Source organism: Notolepis coatsorum (assembly GCF_963971535.1).
Source record: "Notolepis coatsorum genome assembly, chromosome: 1".
Lineage (NCBI taxonomy): Eukaryota > Metazoa > Chordata > Actinopteri > Aulopiformes > Paralepididae > Notolepis > Notolepis coatsorum.
In genome coordinates this window covers 127,118,699-127,137,418 of record NC_140165.1, presented here as the reverse complement: position 1 = coordinate 127,137,418, position 18,720 = coordinate 127,118,699, and the positions used below count along the sequence as shown (strand labels likewise).

The following is an 18,720-nucleotide window of genomic DNA, read 5'->3' as shown; positions in this document are numbered from 1 at the left end:
ATAAGATAAGATACTCCTTTAGAATATAATAGAAAATAAATACTTTATTCATCCCGAGGGGAATTTGGCACTATAAATCGCTCACAGTAAGATCAAGTTATTGATCTCGTTGGGGAAATTCGCGCATTCGCATGGCTGGTGATAACAATAATTTCCCACACATCGCTAAAATGGTTTTGTATACAGGCTACGCCTGGCCAAAAACACGTTTCCTGACATTTCTTTTTCCCCCAGAGCTCACCAGCCCCGCCCTCGGTGTACATTTGTTGCGCATGCTCAGTCCGTCCCTGCCTCTGGTTTCTCCTTCACTGTGTCCCGTTGCGCGAAACAGAGCGTTCTGAAACTCTGAGCTTCGCCCATTAAAAAGGTAGGGAATTCTTGACTTTTGGAATCTGTTGTTTTCCTAAACGTGTTCCCATATGGACATGTAACTGCACGGTGATGATGACATTGTATCGGATGACTCAGGCTGTCCGACTGTTCGAGATGAGAGACACGCGTAAAGGGTGTGAGTGCGAGTCCGCGGCGCTATGTTCCAGCCGGGCTCCACTGCCAGCTCAGGCCTGTCGCTGTCAAGCTTCTATCAACATTTCACCAAACATCTCCACTGATACTAGAATCAAAATTAAATTAAGAAAATACCGTTCTTAAACAGATCTAGTCGATTATTCAATTGGATACTATTAACATATTTATTTCTTAACTATGTAGGTGAGGCCTTCAATTACTATAATTTCACAAACGTACGATTTTGTGACTATTGAAAAATGCTTTTCTAGCCAGGTAGATTTAGTGTTGGACGCAAGCAGGGATAAGACTAAGAGGGCTTTTGACGCATGAACAATAGGAACCAATAAACCCACCTGCCTATCCCAATGGACATTTTTGGACCCACCTGCCTTGTTCAAAGGGCAATGCAATGCTATAAATATTATGGATTAATTATTTCCAATGTCCATTAACACCAAGGGCAAGGCCCATAAGCCTCTTTACGCACGCCTGGTTCTGATGTAATAGGGGGTATAATTAATTAATAACGATAATCCGGCGTAACGTTCATTATCGTTAGACTGAAGAAAAGAAAGTGAAGATGATTGGCAATTTGGGAATGAGGATACACTGCGGCCTACCCAAAGGGAGACTATTTCAGAGGGTCGGTTTTGCTAAGGTCGCTATCCAAAGTTCTGAGATAATTTCTCATCCTGCCTGCAATTAATTTTATGGTATGATAGTAGTAGTAGTAGTAGTAGTAGTAGTAGTAGTAGTACTAGTAGTAGTACTAGTAGTAGTAGCACTGTTTTATACTGGATTTATACTTTCTAATTAATCAGAATGTGATTTTCAATAAGCACTATTAAGAACACATTGACTTGTCATCGTTAACCCTAAAGGGGCCTCGCAGTGAATGTCATATTTAGTAGGCCATGGTATGGAGGCCAGGAACGGCCAATGTAGCTACAACCAGGCTATCAATTCACTTAGCTGTAACGTGACTGCTCCTGACCTTATCTCACACGCACACATTCCTCCCCATAAATGCCACACAGACTCGCCTGGGTTGCACTTTGCCAGTAGGTTTGGCCCATATCCGTATGGCATAATGACATAAACACAGTCCAGCATATAATTTGTTAATATAGGGTAGTTATATTCATCCATAGCTAATAATGGGTCCTTGTCGTTAATGCTTTATACACCAACTTAAATCTGAGTTTGAAGAGTAGACCTCACCAGACTTACATGGACAATATGTCCTCATTGTATAAACATTGCTTTTATCCCATTGTACCAAACCTCTTTATATCTGGACTTGATAAATGTGGGGTTAGGCTACAAAAAACAGCAGCACAGTGTTGCTTTTAGACTAACATGAATATCATTTGGAATAAGTTATTGTCCCATGGACACGGACTGGTAAAAGTAATTCTCTCATGCCCAGAGATGGAGTAGTGGCTGAGACCCCTGCCTCTGGAAGCCCATATAGCCTAGCCTACCCCTACTAGCCTTGCATGGTGTCCCACCAAAACCTTCCCTCCATGTTTCCTTCTCAGCCTTCCTATTGCCTCAACAAAGACATATATACATATAGAGGAGAGGACTGCCCGCTCTCCTTTGAGAAAAGGAACTCCCTACGTTCAATACGGGTGTGTTTAATAGCCGCCTAACTGCCATGTTGGTTTTTGTGTGATAGTTATTTTCCTGTCTTGTAATTTATGGGTGTCATTGTGGAGGTCAGTGAATATTTGCTCAGGGTGTTGGGGACCGAGGGGGCAGAAAAGAAGAGGCTAATCTGATCGCTTTGTTTACGTGTGATCAGAGTGTGTGCCATAACATATTGCAATAATCTCAGTTATAGAAAAACAGGTTATTTTAGGGGGGGGGGGGTGTAATAAGTTGAAGGGCGATAGGCGCTCATTTTGAAACACAGCGGTCACATGTTGTCATGTCAGTGTCAGGTTCGCCTGGGCTAAATATAGAGCAGGGTTTGGGGATCGAGGCAAGAAGAGCAAGAGGGAAGGGGTCAAAAACTGATCGGGGAAGGACGTGGGAAGGAGGCAGCGTGATTTGTAGATTTGTGTGTGTCTGTGGGGGAGGAGTTAACTGACAAAGACAGGCCACAAATTGCACGAGGTCAGCAGAATTCTCATTCGGATCAGCTAGCAGACAGTTGTTAAGTCTCTCAGAATTCAACAACACCACGAGAAAGCACACGTTGCAGGGCTGCATTATGAGGACTTTTAGAAGCATATGTCATTATGTCCATATACATGATTTTAAATGATCCAGATGGATACAGGGAATAACTATGATAGCCAATAATAGGTAATAATGTGAATGGGAGAAAAGCGAGTGAATGACATTCCAGTGACGCCATTCAACCATTGCCTCAGGAACTCTGTCCAGGGGACTGAATGAGAACATTATGGGATTCAGCTAGTTTTAAAAATTCTTCATTAACCCTTTCACTACCACACACTACAGAAGGTTAACCCGGCTGTGAAAGGGTTAAACCTTTGTCGTGTGGCAGTGAAAGGGTTAACCTTTCTGTATTATCGCAGTGAAAAGGGTTAACCCTTTGGTAGTGTGGTGGTGAAAGGGTTAAATCCTGTGGACAGATGCTTGGCTACTGTATAATGTCCTGTCTTGTAAAGGCCCTGCCACTGCCAGGCTTAGCTATGAGCAGAGTGTGCTATGTTCCAGTATCTGTGTGACAGCGCTTCATATTTAGGTGCTATGCTTTTTGTGTATTTAGTAGACAGGACCCCGGAAGTAAGCAGGCTTTTATGTTTTACCTCATTAACATTTGCTCTCCCTTACAGCATTTGACAGTAATATAACAAACTCGTTCTTTGGCTGATAACACCGGCTCCACCAGCAGTCAGTTCGCTAAAGGGGCCACATACATTGCCTTATCAAGCTACCGACATGTTGTGCACAATCTACATACATTAACCAACTGATGGACCCCAGACTCTGTGACGCAACAGTCACGCACGCCGGCATAGACATGAGACATGCTCTTGACTGAAAGCCCTGAAGTCAACAATCTCTCTCTCTCTCTCTCTCTCTCTCTCTCTCTCTCTCTCTCTCTCTCTCTCTCTCTCTCTCTCTCTCTCTCTCTCTCTCTCTCTCACACACACACACATTCACACACACACAATAGAGCATTAGAACCAGACAGGACCACACACTGTAGCTGCACACAGCATGTTGTTGTGAAAACAGTGTGAGACTACGTGCCAAAGTTTCTATTCTCCTCCCTCCCTTCCTCTGAGGAGCCATGGCAGAGATAGGAGAGCAGAGCGTGGCTCCGCAGGCGGACGTGACAGGGAAGGTCGAACAGATCAAAGAGCCCTGTGTGTCCTGTGTGCCATGTGGGCACAGCACATCCAAGGCACATGGTGAGTGACACGGGGGGTGGGGGCGGGGTGCTGACATGTCATCGCGGTCCCTGGATTGAGCTTTGTTCCGACAGCCATGGGTTGTGTGTAGTCTGATCTGACCTCCATTTTTTTACCAGAAAGGATATGAGTAGAGGAGAGAGCAACACGAGCGTTATCTGTCTCGTTATCTGCACTCATTAGCGAGAGGAGATGGCGGCGAGGCAACGGTAAGACAGGTGTTGGGACAGGTAACCCTGGGTTACCAGTGGTTGCAGGAGGAGTGTTAGCTCCGGTGCCCCTCCTGCAAAGTCACCTTCACACAGTTCACACATACGGTACACACATTGTATGTAGAACCCAGGACAGGCAGGCATGCAAGTACACACACACACACACGCACACGCACACGCACACACATACACACAGCTCCATGCCCTGGCCCTAGGGACCCTGATGACAGCTTGAAGCATGTAGTGCAGCAGTGTGCCGTGGTGGTGTTAGCTGCTGACTAGCCAAACCTGCTTATGCTTACCTTAGCATTGCAGCACATTGAGGCATCGTAGAGCTATTCCTGTGGCTTCCGTCTCTGCACTCATCCTTATCTCTTTCTCTGCTACTAACAACATAGAACCTGTGTAACAACACCCTTTTAGTGGACGGCCATGTGGCGTGTCTTCTAACATTTAACTTGCCACGACGGTCCAGAACATCTGCGGTCCTCCCTTCTAGCGAATCAATCCCATTAGTTTAACAGCTCCCCACGCTCGCTAATGCACCGAGGCCAGGGAATCAATCAATATGGTTAAAATGGCGATGCAGACAGAGGGAGAGGAGAGAGGTCGTCTGTCATAGAGGCCCGGACCAGACCAGGGTAAAGACCTACTCTGAGATGATGTAGACTCCCATCATCGGCTTAGATTCTGATGTAATGAAGTAATGTGGTTGGTGTGTTTTGGGAGTGGATCTTTTTCTACATTGCATCTCTGCCGCCTCTTTAGTGCAATGCTCCCCTTTCTGTGTGTTTTCAGCATTTTCTGGAAAAAACATCTTGCGCTTCTTATGTAACCGCCCCTTCACCACACGTGTGCAACTGCAGTGTCAATAGACGGGTCATTAGATTGACCGGCGTGTGTGTCTCCACAGGCACAATCATGGCTGTACCTCCCGCATACGGAGACCTGGGGAAGTCTGCCAAAGACATCTTCAACAAGGGCTATGGTAAGTCAGCGTGCACACATTACATACATATACAGAACTGTAGATGGGACTTTTTACAGACGTCTTTTCACTCATCTGTACCGATGTAGAACATGTTGTAATAATGTATTTTGTTTTTTCAAACGGATTTTTTTTTTTTTTAATAATTTTTTTTTTTTATTCTTCTCTCTCTCTTCTCCGCAGGCTTTGGAGTCGTCAAGCTGGACGTGAAGACCAAGTCCCAGAGCGGAGTAGTGAGTACAACATTTCTGTGCCCGTCGTCGTCGTGTGTCTCTGGTGGCAGCCTGGAGCTCTGCATCTAGACTGCTGGCTGTGTCAGGTCTCTGAGGTGTGTGTGCTGTGGGTCAAATGGCTGACTCACTCCCCGCCTGCCAGCGGTCAGTGTCTTACCGGCCTGATACGTCTCCAGCCGGACACACAGAGTCAGCACAGTGTACCAGTCCCTGTCCAACCAGCTATATATCCTCCTTTCCTTCAGGGCAGGATGCTGGGGAATTAAATAGACTGTTCACTTTGCTTAGATAATTAATTATCTCTGGGGGAGGGGGTGGGGGGAATCCTTCATTTACCATTATATAATTAGATTGGATTAGATGTATTTGTCATTGGACAGGGCGCTGGTACAGAGTAGAACACAATGAAGTTTGCATCTAACCAGAGTGCAAAGGCGGGCAGTAAAGCATTGTAATGTACATAATGTGCATAACATGTGTATATATGGAGTAAATATGCTAAGCTAATATATTTACAGTATTATTATATACAGTGCTACACTATTGTTAATATAACCAATCTAGCCAGTGGTTTAAATAATATGAGTTGAGTACACACACAGATATAGATATATGTATATTAGGGGTGTAACGGTACACAAAAACCACGGTTCGGTACGTACCTCGATTTTGAAGTCACGGTTCGGTACGTGTTTTCGGTACAGTGGGGGAAAGTTTGGCTTTCCATGTTCCACTCAGGGGTGATGTAGTGTGCAGTAACTAATTGTACTTGTAGGGCTGTCAAAGAATATTCTATATTGAAATTAATAATCGATTTGTTAAATAGAAAATAGAAAAATAATTATATTAGATTGTGAAAGAAACAGCCCCCGGTGGGCGGTCGTTAGTGGTTAACATACCGTTGTATTCGTTCGGTACACAGCTGTACTGAACCTTAGGTCCAGTACTGAAATGGTTCAGTACGGATACGTGTACCTTTACACCCCTAATGTATATACAATGTGTACAGTGTTATTATACGCTGTTATTATTATTATCATCAGTGTTATGTGGATAAACTAGAGGTTGGATATAGTGTAAGACAGATGTAGGCAGTATAGGCAGTATATAAACATGGATTTGAGTGAAGAAAACAGAGTCAATCAATCAAAACCTCTGTCATTGGAAATGCATTTCATCAGTGTCCAAACTCACGGGGTACAGATTTAATTTTCTCCAGGCCTTCTCTTCTCTTCATTTCCCCCGGAGAGCAGATAAGTTGGCCCCTGTCAATTCGGTGTGGTTCTCCCTCCTAACCTTCTTTCTTGTCTGTCTTTTTTTTCTGCCTCCTCTTTGGACGCCTCTGTCAGATGGTAAGAGTGTGTGTATGCGTACGTGCGTGCTCATTTTCTCATACAGGTGCATTGCGGGGTAAGCCAGCGATTGCAGTTGTGCTTGTGTGTGTGTGTGTGTGTGATGCAGGCTTTCCATCCAAGGAAATCTTTCTTTGAAGCTGTAGCTCCTTTTTGACTGACCCCCCCCCCCCCCCCCCTCCCGTCACAGCCCATAATAGTGTTGACTAAAGAGCGTCAGAAACAACCTGTCCCTCTCTGTGGGGCCTGAACACAACAGCCTCGCACCTCCTCTCTCACCTCTCCACCGAATCCCCTCGTAATTATCACTGTCCCCCCTGAAAATTGGTTGTTTCCAAACCATAACCATGCCATCATACGTAGTCATACAAACCGAGAGGGGATAGCGTGGCAGAGACGAGACGAGGAGAAGAGACGCTGGTCTCACTCCCAGGTTTTTCCCCGTTTAGTTTTCTATCTCTCCTTTTCTCTCACTTCTAGTTTTCTATCCCACGTTCCCTCTTAATTCCCACCGCTGTGCTCTCTTATTGCGCTTTCTATTAACTGTCACTCACGTGTCTTTACACTCCCCCTTCCCCTCTCTCCCTGTGCCCCACCTCTCTGTCTGTCTGTCTGTCTGTCTGTCTGTCTGTCTGTCTGTCTGTCTGTCTGTCTGTCTGTCTGTCTGTCTGTCTGTCTGTCTGTCTGTCTGTCTGTCTCTGTCTCTCTCTCTCTCTCTCTCTCTCTCTCTCTCTCTCTCTCTCTCTCTCTCTCTCTCTCTCTCTACCTCTCTCTCTCTCTCTCTCTCTCTACCTCTCTCTACCTCTCTACCTCTCTCTACCTCTCTCTACCTCTACCTCTCTACCTCTCTCTACCTCTCTCTACCTCTCTCTACCTCTCTCTACCTCTCTCTACCTCTCTACCTCTCTCTACCTCTCTACCTCTCTCTACCTCTCTCTCTCTCTCTCTCTCTCTCTCTCTCTCTCTCTCTCTCTCTCTCTCTCTCTACCTCTCTCTACCTCTCTCTACCAGGAGTTTGCCACCTCTGGCACCAACAACACAGACACAGGGAAGTCTGGTGGCCACCTGGAGACCAAGTACAAAGTGAAGGAACTGGGCCTCAGCTTCAACCAGAAATGGAACACCGACAACACCTTGACCACTGAGGTCACACTGGAGGACCAGGTAAGAACAAAAACATATAGAAATAAGGGGTCACTTGTGCCATCCCTCTCCAAAAATAATATTATTTATCTCATTTAAAGGGGAATTAGTTAATTACCGGTATTTACATAAAACACTCTCTCGTGTTCTGTTTTCATGTTCTATGTATGTTGTCTGTCTGTAGCTGGCTAGTGGCTTGAAGCTGGCCCTGGACACGTCGTTTGTGCCCAACACTGGGTAAGCTGTTCCTAGTGTTACATCCTATTCATATATCCAACTGTTTCATTCACCTCTGCAATGACTAGAATAGAATAGAAATACTTTTATTATCCTGTGGGAAATTTGACACTGCAAATCGCTCAACATTTAAACATTTATACAGGACAGCTCACAAATTAGAATAATAACACAAATCAAATCAAGTTGCCTAGGATAAGAGTAGAGTAAAATAGAATAAAATGAAATGAAATAAAATATACAGAAATAAATACAGTAAGAATATACTGAGCATGGGGGAAGCAGTGTAAACAATTTGGTCAATATAATTATAATTGAAATCTAACTAAATTAAATATATATTCCAGTATTCACAGTGTCACAAGGTGCAGTATGCTTCAGGTAGTGTATTGTCATCCTTGGGTTCCTATAAGTCCTAGATCAATGTCTGGCAGCCGTCGCTGCCCCCTGTTGTGGAGCCTGGAGGCCGCTAGTCTGTGCTCAGTGATGCAGTGAGGCACAGTAATGCATTATATAGTCTGATGGCTGTTGGAATGAAGGACTTCCTGTGCCGTTCAGTGCTGCATTTGGGTAGTGTGAGCACTGAACATGCTCCTCCTGTCAGCCAAGTCTGTGTATAGTGGGTGGGTGGGGTTTTCCCTGATGGCCTGGAGCTTAGCAAGGCTCCTCCTCTCCGCCACCACCGCTAGAGTCCAGCTCCACCCCAACCACGCTACTGGCCTTCCTGACCAGCTTATCCAGCCTGGTTGTGTCCCCTGCTCTCAGTCCGCTGCCCCTAGGTGGGGTTTGGTCACCGGGCGGAGTTGCTCCAGGACTAACCTCTCCATGGTCTTCATTATATGAGAGGTTAGAGCCACCGGCCTGTAGTCCTTGGACGTGCTGGGACGCGGGCACTTAGGGACAGGGACCACACAGGAGGTTTTCCACAGTGTCAGGACTCTCTGCAGCCTCAGGCTCATATTGAATATGAACTGGAGCACATCACACAGCTGAGAGGCACAGGTTTTGAGTACCTTTGGGCTCACCCCATCAGGACCTGCAGCCTTGCCTGCTTGTAACTTGCTCAGCTGTGTACTCACCTGGTCTGCAGAGAGCCATACTGTGGGGGTCTCAGGTGTTGGGGGCGGGGGGGGGGGCAGACCAACTGGAGTGTCGGGGGGGGGGGGCAGACTGGCCGGGGCCGCTGTGTCAAACCTGTTGCCTTATGGATCAATACAGAAGATCAGCAGGCTATTCTCAGTCCTCGCTCCACAATGGTGGTACGAACATCCCACCACAGTCAGGACAGCTGAAACCCGCCCAATTTTCAGCCACAGAGACTAAAAACCCACTTCTTCAATCAATATCTGAAATGGAAAAAATAAATATATATATATTATATACATATATATATACTAACCTTCGTACTTTTACTATCGTACACTTTGCTACTAATTAATCATCCTTGCCTATATTACTACCTATTATGCTATATGTCTATACTACTATGCAGTCAAGACTGTGGCGCCCAAGTTCAACACTGTTTGACGAACAATCTCACTTACCCTTAGCTTAGTCAGAGTTAAGGTGCTGTGTAAATGACTAAATGTAAATCATGTCAGATGAATTCACGTGTGTATGAAACTGCTTCTGTTGCCAGAATGATGCACGATGTACTTCATCTCTCCTTCCTTGTCCTCTTCCTTCCTTCTGTAGCAAGAAGAGTGCCAAGCTGAAGACCAGCTACAAGCGCGACTTCATGAACCTGGGCTGCGACCTGGACTTTGACATGGCTGGTCCCACGGTCCACGCCGCCGCCGTGCTGGGCTACGAGGGCTGGTTGGCCGGCTACCAGTTGGCCTTCGACACAGCCAAGTCCAAACTGGCTCAGAACAACCTGGCTCTGGGATACAAGGCCGGGGACTTCCAGCTTCACACCAATGTGTGAGTCAAGTCAAGTCAAGTCAAGAGTTTTATTTGTCACGGCATACGGATATACAATGAAATGCGGGTGGTCTTGCCCGCAACGATGTGCAATTGGTACAACATATAACATATAATAGAATCCAATAAAAAAAATGTGTGCAATAAAATTGTGCAATAACAGGTAGCAGGTAACAATAAATTTGTGCAATAACGGGTAACAGTTAACAGTTAACAGTAGTAGTAATAGTAGTGCAATACACTGTTACTGTTGCTAATACTAATTTAAAGTGGCCTTTCCTTTTGGCAATAAGTGAGGGTGCGTGCGGCCTGAGTGTGTGCCCGCTCATGCTAAAGTGTTACAGTGGTACTCAATGTTCATTGTTCAGGACTCTGATGGCCTGGGGGAAGAAGCTGAGCCTAAGCCTCTCTGTCCTAGTAGCTGGGTACCAGAACACAGGGGGGGGGGGGCAGGGAGGAAGCGGTGGATGGGAGCGATGCTCCTACGTGGAGATGCCCCCCCTACACCTGTACCTCACATACAGGCTGAAACAGCTCTGTCCCAAGTGCCATATCACTGTGACGACTTACTGACCTCTAACTTAACTAAGCTAACCAAAATTTGAAGTTTGAATTGATTCATTAGAAAGAAAAGTTTTAATCAAATAACTTTGAGTTGCATGTATATTATATATTATTGCAAATATAGTAAAATATAGCTTGTCCGAACATGTGTGAGTTATGCAGTGATATAATTATCACAAAAGTAAACAGACTCATCCTTTCCGCGTGAGGATATCTGTAAGGTAGACTAAAAAAGATAGGGTGAATAATTCATATGTTATGGGAAATAATATGAGTGTAAGAAGCACCAGTTTGTTTCAGACCGGCCCACTGAGTCACCTGTCCCCGACCTGGCTGAAGTCACTAGACTAGCTAAATGTAATTATGGTATTATTGTAATTATTATTATTATTATAATTACAACAGAGGAGAGTTGCAGAGAGGAAACAGGCAGTGCAGGATGTCTTATTTGGGGCCAGACTGATGCAGAGGCTAGCATTCATGCTAGTAGGATTAGCTACGGGCCGTCGGGTTCAGCACCACGGACAGCGCAGAGCCACAGCACAGCTGTGTGAAACAGAGGGGAACCAAGAGAGACCCTCATTAACAAGAGGCGTTTTTCTCACACAAAGAAATACATCTATTTAACACTTTCAGTGCCCAGCAGGGGGCGCACATTTAGTGCTTGATTGCCCACCATCCACTTCAATGTTAGCATTAATATCGCCTATCTGACTATGTGTCTAATCTGCCCGTCGCTTATCAATGACTCATTTCCAGTCAACATTGTCGAAGCGGATTGTTTTTTTTTATCGGTTCATTTCCGTTTTATAGCATTTTGAAAATCCCTCGTTTTCAAGGGGGAAAAAAATTATCCGTGATAAACGCCCTGTACTGTAATATTCTAGAACGTTGTCATTTTTTGGCCTATTTATAAATCGTTTTCAAATAAACGCTAGATTATCGATAGTATATGTGTACGTGTACGTACAGTGGCGTTGCGCAATATGTCGGGGCCGCAGATCAGACCATGAGGCCCCGCCCACTCCCCTAAATCAATAATAAAGTGAGAACATTTTGCCCGCTCCGCGCGAGATCCGTCCCATAATAGCCTACCATAATGTCCAGCTCACCCTATGCCTCTGACACTACTTGCAGTTTCAGTAAATCCTCGTTACAATGACCCATAATCTCGTGCCATGTCTGAATATCGTGACTGGCCGTCCCGCTACACACATCATTATTATCATCACACTGGACATCGCGGCCACTTAAACCATGTACTAAAAAAATGTCAGATTAGATTCCAGTTCCAATGTAACCTGTAGGCTACTCATACTGGTTATGGCGAATAAAACGTTATATTCTTCTAACCTGTCTCTGCGGCTGTAGCGTGGCTGGGGGCCTGGCTGGGCTGTCTGTCTGCCTGGACTCGACGCGGAGCTGACCGGGGCCGGGGGGTTGATAGCGGTGGACGCGGCCGGCCTGGGTGGGGAGCTTACACTGCCGATGCATCTTCAGTAACGTTAGAGTCAGTCTACCTTTTGCTGCCTGCTGGAACAATGATGTTCTTTTTCGTAGCTTTGCCGTCTCCTGTTCGGCTTACGCTCTCATCTTGTTTTTCTGAGCACCGGTCCGCTTGGATATTTGCGCTTCATTTTTACCGGCGCTTCCTGCTGTGTTTTGAATGCTGCCCAGCCTGCCAATGAACATTAGTTATCAGCCTAGCCCTATCGCAGGTGAGAAAATAGTTACAACATAGCAGGGAGGGGGGGGGGCCCCGCCCTCTGCGCGAGATGCATCCAGCTGCAGCCCCGCAGAACCATACTGGGCTCCTCACACTGTCTGCGCCCTGTTCCCGCGCGTTATGAAATCTAAGAGGATAGTCTACAGTGGGGGCGGGGCCCCCTAAGCTCCGGGGCGCGTCTATACTTTCCGCAACGGAGCTCGGTTTCCGGGTTCCTCTGATTGGCCGCGACCCCCACGTGACCCGCGCTAGCACGCCCCCTTATCCACCGCTGCCGCTGCGCCTACAGCTCGCCGCTGTGTTGCAGCGCAGAGCGGCTTTGACGCTCGCTTCCTGAGTCAAGAAACGTGCCACTCTGAGTCAAGAAACGCGCTGTTGGTAACACCACCCACTTCAATGACAGAGCTCTCTTGTTTAATAATATTGTCACGTCATCTTAATATGCTGCTTATGCAGTTATCAGCTGTATTTGGCATAGACGCCTGAGTCAAGAAACGCTATTGTCGCGCCCGCCACTCTGAGTCAAGAAACGCAGTCATCTTAATATCAGCTAGCTGACTAAATGTAAATCTTATGCAACGCCAGTCAAGAAACGACCGCCTCAGCAGCATCACGCATCAACTGTAATGTGGAGTGGACTTAAACATATTTACAATTAGCATTTTATAAAGTAGAACTGTAATGTTTACTTTCTCAGTCAGCGCTAAGTGCAGCATCTGCCGCGCGCACATCAACACACAGGCGAGCGTCAACACAGCGGCGAGCTGTAGCGGCAGTGGTGGATAAGGGGGCGTGCTAGCGCGGGTCACGTGGGGGTCGCGGCCAATCAGAGGAACCCGGAAACCGAGCTCCGTTGCGGAAAGTATAGACGCCTCCGGGGCCCCCCCGCAGTGCGGGGGCCTCCGCTACGCCACTGTGTACGTATGCACGCTGGTTCCGCGAGCTGAAAATCGATTCTCTTAGTTCCTGATCGATCGCACAGTCAAACAGCCATATCACACATAGGGGAAAAGCTTATATCTCCGTGAAAACAGGTCTGATTATCCTAAGACTGGTAAAATAGATTCCTTACCTGAGATCAGATGGTATCCAAATGGATTATTCCAATTCCTGATCGCCATTCCAAAAATCGATCCTTTTATTGATCCAACGCGTATACTGTAAAACACATATTACACGCTGTGCTGAGGGTCCACAATGAATCTGATCGGCTCCGGTTACATGCGTGAGAAGTAAAATGTGGATTCCGGAGTTTTTTTTCCAGTCCAAAAGGGTGCATTACCATCTGTGAGACGATAGGGGGCGCTTTTTCCACACCTGAGCGCCTGGTGGGGCAGGTTTACCAACGGTAGACTCGGTTGATGAAATATGAATTCAGATCGCTAATAAAAAAAATAAAACGAGAATTCTCGTGATGGGCATTCAGGGGGCGGGGCTGATAACCCGAGATATCTCGTGATGGGCATTCAGGGGGCGGGCTGATAACCCGAGATATCTCGTGATGGGCATTCAAAGTGTTAAGCAAGATATTTGCTGGCCACAAAACAATTCTGTGAACTGTGAAGCTTTGTTAGTGAAATATCCTTCAAAAAGGTCAAACGAATGGCTTTCTTTCATATTTCCTTATGTTATGTTGAAAAATAATTGTGCTCCCTGAGAAAATGTAATGCCCGTCCAAAAATGTGTTTCTCCAGGTCTGTTCAGGTCTGGTTAGTTTAGGCTACCTCCTCTTTGGGCAGAGATGTTTGACAGTGAAACGTCATCCATGCAAGTCTCTGCATAGGAGTGTGGGATGGGAGGAGAGGAGCAATGACAGGAAGTGCATCCACAAGGGAAATCATAAAATGCAGCCTAAACTCCAGCGAAACAGAGGTTGACAGTTTTCTCAGTGCTAATATTGTTGCGTTGGCGTTTCAATGCTGTGTTTCAGTAATGACGGCACAGAATTCGGTGGCTCCATTTACCAGAAGGTGAACGGCAACTTGGAGACTGCGGTCAACCTGGCCTGGACGGCAGGCAGCAACAACACACGCTTCGGCATTGGAGCCAAGTACCAGCTAGACAAGGACACCTCCCTGAGTGTAAGTATATAACTGACATTATTACTAAAGCACTGGAGCATGCATGAATCACAATCAATACATTAACTTATTATTTTTTTGTATCCACATTTTCTCCTTATTTTTCAATTTTTCTCCCATCCCAATTTCGCCTCGCCAATTCTCCCTTCAATTCTCCCCTCCTCTGTCTCGAACGTTGCTAGACTATGCCTCCCACTGGTCGGCTGCAGTGAGGACCAAACCTTGCATCACTGACAAGCCCTGCTGGTCTCTGACAAGAACAAGTTGCAGGTTGAAAAAACCCTCAGCTCAGAACTCGGCAAAATCTGCATATGGCTTGCTGATAACAAACTATCATTACACATGGGCAAAACAGAGTCCATTCTCTTCGGATCAAATAACAAACTCAGCAAGACCGACGGCTTCTCAGTTACAGTGGGTGACAATATTGTCACAAGGAAAGACGAAATTACCTACCTGGGTTCCATCCTAGAGGCAAATCTTTCCTGTGACAAAATGGCATCCAATGTAATAAAAAAAGTCAACCAACGAACTAGATTCTTGTACCGGATCTCCTCTCTGGTAAACAAGAATACCCTGAAGACTCTGGCAGGAGCACTCATTCAAGGGTACTATGACTATGCGTGCACCTCATGGTACCAAAGCACCTCAAAGGCGCTAAAAACAAAATTACAAACATCACAAAACAAACTGGTCAGACTTCTACTTGACCTGAACCCCAGAACCCACCTCACCCCTGCCCACTTTGACAACCTAGGATGGCTTAGAGTAGACGACAGAGTACAGCAACTTGCAATGGGCCTGGTCTACAAGATACACTATACGACCGGGGTGCCCATGTACATGTCAAAATACTTCCCAAAGGTCAGTGAATACCACAACCACTACACCAGAGGAAGCTCAACAAATCATGTTAAACCCAGATTCGGATCAAACAAGGGACTAAACACGTTTCGCAATTATGCCACAACAATGTGGAACGCCCTACCCAAAGCTGTAAAGGAATGTGAATCCCTGCCCACATTCAAAACCGCTCTTAAAGAGCACCTACGGGAGGCTGGAATTCGAAACTGGCCACCGTAAATGCCCAAAACCCCCACCACCTCCTAATAGACAGTCTCCTCCCCACCGCATGTATATATTCCCTCCCCGCCGTATGTATATTTCTCTCCCACCCACCCACCCCCTCCTAATGTACAGTCCCCTCCCCATCATATGTATATACTCTGTCAGGATCTAGGGGTAACAGTACTGTATATTTGAATACCGTTTATGTCACAAATGTATCAGTACTAAATACCTATATGTCCCTATGCCATAAATGTCATGTATGTTGTGTATGTCATAAATGTCTATATGAATTGAAAATGGGGGACCCTGATGGAAACAAGACAAACGTCTTTCTCTGGTCTGCATCCCCTTAACAATTGTATGTATTGAGCCGTACTGTATTGTACCCATTCTGCAATCTGTTAAATAAAGTTTTCATTCATTCATTCATTCATCACGTGTCCCCTCCGGTACACGAGGAGGCAGCTGTCGCATCTTTTCACCTGAACAGCGCAATCTCTCAGTGGCGAGGAGTAACGCGTGGGAGGCTCACGCTGCCCCCAATACTTCCTGATTCTGCTGTACAGGCGCACCAACCGACCTGTAGGAGTCGCCACCACAACGTCCAATCCCCACCCACCGGCTTTCCCACCCCTAACACTGCCAATTGTGTTAGTATGAACGACCAGCCAAGCCGGTAGCAACGCAGACAGCTGGGCTCGAACCCAGCATATCCTGCGTTAGTGGCGAGCGCCTTGCCCACTGCGCCACTTAGCCGCCCATACATTAACTTATTCAAACTAAGTTGCAAGCCAACGGCAAGATACTAGTAGTAGTAGTATTAGTAGTAGTAGGAGTAGTCGTTTTATTCAGACACACAATACAATATGCACAATCATTCCAGACTGTCAACGGTCTTTGATTTTGGCAGTGACTGAAAAGGTACAGGATGAAGCATAATGCTTATAATATGCCTGTCCTATACTCTTGGCCACTGTGTGAATATAAATGGTGCATTTTTATATAGTGCTTTTTTCCAAAGCGCTTTACAATTTGTTCCTCACATTTGACACATTCACACACAGACAGCAGAGGCAACCATGCAATGGTCAATTAGTATAGCATACACAACACAGCAGCAGTAATATCTCTTGTTCGTTATCTCCATGACGATGCAGCTACAGTACCGATACAGTATAAATGACAACATTATCTTCTATTTCTCCTCACAGACGAAAGTCAACAATGCCTGCCTGGTTGGGGTTGGATACACACAAACCCTGAGGCCAGGTAAACAAATGTTCCTTAACTCCTCTTCCTGTTCCTACACGTTCCTGTAGTAATGTTCTCAAACCAGGAGTGCACAGGTTTGGTTAGTTAAGTGATTTATTCGCTTCTGATCTCTTCTTGTACTCTCTCTCTCTCTTCCCTGTAGGTGTGAAGCTCACTCTGTCCGCTCTGATAGATGGAAAGAACTTCAACGCTGGCGGACACAAGGTGGGCCTGGGCTTCGAGCTGGAGGCATAAAGCTTAAAGGAAAACATGGAAGAACAGAGGGAAGGATGACAGGGAGAAGAAAAACACAGATCGAATCTGATGGAACCTCAAGAAACACCTAGACACACCCCTCGGAATGCTCGACACACTCACACAGGCACATATTAACCTGTGCACACACACACACACACACACACACACACACACACACACACACACACACACACACAATGTTTTGGCCTTAACCCTACAACCCTTAGCACCCTAAGACCCCCAGTACTGTATGAAAGTCAAGAGTCATATTTTTGGTTGTTTATAGATTCTGGATCATTTTCCACTTCCATAACAATACCACTTTTTATTTTATTTATCATGGTATGGCAGTGCAGCAGTTAATAAGCAATTATTATATGATATTGTATTATCCAAATTATGCATTCATTTTGACCAGACACGGTGAGTGCATCACATTGGTAATAGCTGTAATTTAAGCTGCAATTTAAGACAGAGCTCAGCCTTTCTCCCTCAGACATATCCTCTATATTCTTTGTGAGATGAGATTTGATGAAGCACCTTTTTGTTTTGAATAGGGTTTGATTGTGTGGTCATTTCACTTTGCCTCAGATCATATAATGGATCTACCTTTGATTTTTGACACTAATGAAGACTAGTAGACTAGAAGTAGGCGTTTTGTTATGTTGTGTTGTAGTTCATGCTCTCACCTCCAGGGGGTGGTGGTGAAATTTCTTACATAATTTCAAGTTTCTCCCATCGCAAACACAGGGAATTTTATTGTCACATTAGCCGTAAACTGGTGCAGTAAAAGGTGTGGATAGAGATAGACATGGGAAAAGATACAGAGGGACTAAATCCATCTCAGTTGAAGTTGACCGATTTTCATTTCCAGCGTTCAATGTCATGGCCACATTCATAAAACTGTACCTTCCACTACCTATACATCTCTTGTTTTGATTCTTGTCCTATGGCAATTATGTTTTTAAAAGTCACGTGGCAACTTAGAATTGTCCATCATCTCTTTGTCATGTCTATTTTGTCATATTATATTTAATTTTTTTTACTTGACCACTACAATTTCATTCTGTCTGTGTCATGCTTTGGATAGGGCAGGTTGTCAATAGTTACACCTCTATAGTTAAAACTATTTCATGTAATAAAGAATGTCAAACACCTTGGTGTCTGTTACCATCTTTGTGCGTTTACCCGTGGTAGTCCATGTATTACCCGTGGTAGTCTATGTATTACCCGTGGTAGTCTATGTATTACCTGTAGTAGTCCATGTATTACCTGTAGTAGTCCATGTATTACCCGTGGTAGTCTATGTATTACCTGTAGTAGTCCATGTATTACCTGTGGTAGTCATGTATTACCTGTAGTAGTCCATGTATTACCTGTAGTAGTCATGTATTACCCGTGGTAGTCTATGTATTACCTGTGGTAGTCCATGTATTACCTGTAGTAGTCATGTATTACCCGTGGTAGTCTATGTATTACCTGTGGTAGTCCATGTATTACCTGTAGTAGTCATGTATTACCTGTAGTAGTCCATGTATTACCTGTGGTAGTCCATGTATTACCTGTAGTAGTCATGTATTACCTGTAGTAGTCCATGTATTACCTGTGGTAGTCCATGTATTACCTGTAGTAGTCATGTATTACCTGTAGTAGTCCATGTATTACCTGTAGTAGTCATGTATTACCTGTAGTAGTCCATGTATTACCTGTAGTAGTCCATGTATTACCTGTAGTAGTCCATGTATTACCTGTGGTAGTCTATGTATTACCTGTGGTAGT

The 18,720-nt window shown here is 45.3% G+C and overlaps 1 protein-coding gene across 3 annotated transcripts; it reads left to right on the top strand.

Annotated features, from left to right (window-relative positions):
• The first annotated feature begins 274 nt into the window (after nt 1-274).
• vdac3 (voltage-dependent anion channel 3) lies at nt 275-18,098 on the top strand. Of its 3 annotated transcripts, none has more exons than XM_084335135.1 (10): nt 275-367; nt 3,780-3,902; nt 5,028-5,102; nt 5,286-5,335; nt 7,699-7,851; nt 8,015-8,067; nt 9,763-9,990; nt 14,211-14,361; nt 16,644-16,701; nt 16,847-18,098. In XM_084335135.1, the coding sequence occupies exons 2-10, from the start codon at nt 3,782-3,784 to the stop codon at nt 16,936-16,938; spliced, it is 981 nt and encodes a 326-aa protein (XP_084191261.1). In that variant the 5' UTR covers nt 275-367; nt 3,780-3,781; the 3' UTR covers nt 16,939-18,098. The 3 variants fall into 3 exon arrangements, with proteins under 3 accessions (XP_084191261.1, XP_084191263.1, XP_084191262.1); XM_084335136.1 differs by having other exon boundaries at nt 293-367; nt 3,777-3,902; XM_084335137.1 differs by lacking the exon at nt 3,780-3,902 and having other exon boundaries at nt 290-367.
• Nucleotides 18,099-18,720: the final 622 nt, after the last annotated feature.

What these genes read in the sequence shown, in the direction of transcription:
- vdac3 (XM_084335135.1), top strand. Translation starts at nt 3,782, where the DNA reads ATGGCAGAGATAGGAGAGCAGAGCGTGGCTCCGCAGGCGGACGTGACA. An exon ending in AGGTCACACTGGAGGACCAG is followed by an intron (nt 7,852 to 8,014) that starts GTAAGAACAAAA and finishes GTCTGTCTGTAG; the next exon opens with CTGGCTAGTGGCTTGAAGCT. An exon ending in TTCCAGCTTCACACCAATGT is followed by an intron (nt 9,991 to 14,210) that starts GTGAGTCAAGTC and finishes GCTGTGTTTCAG; the next exon opens with TAATGACGGCACAGAATTCG.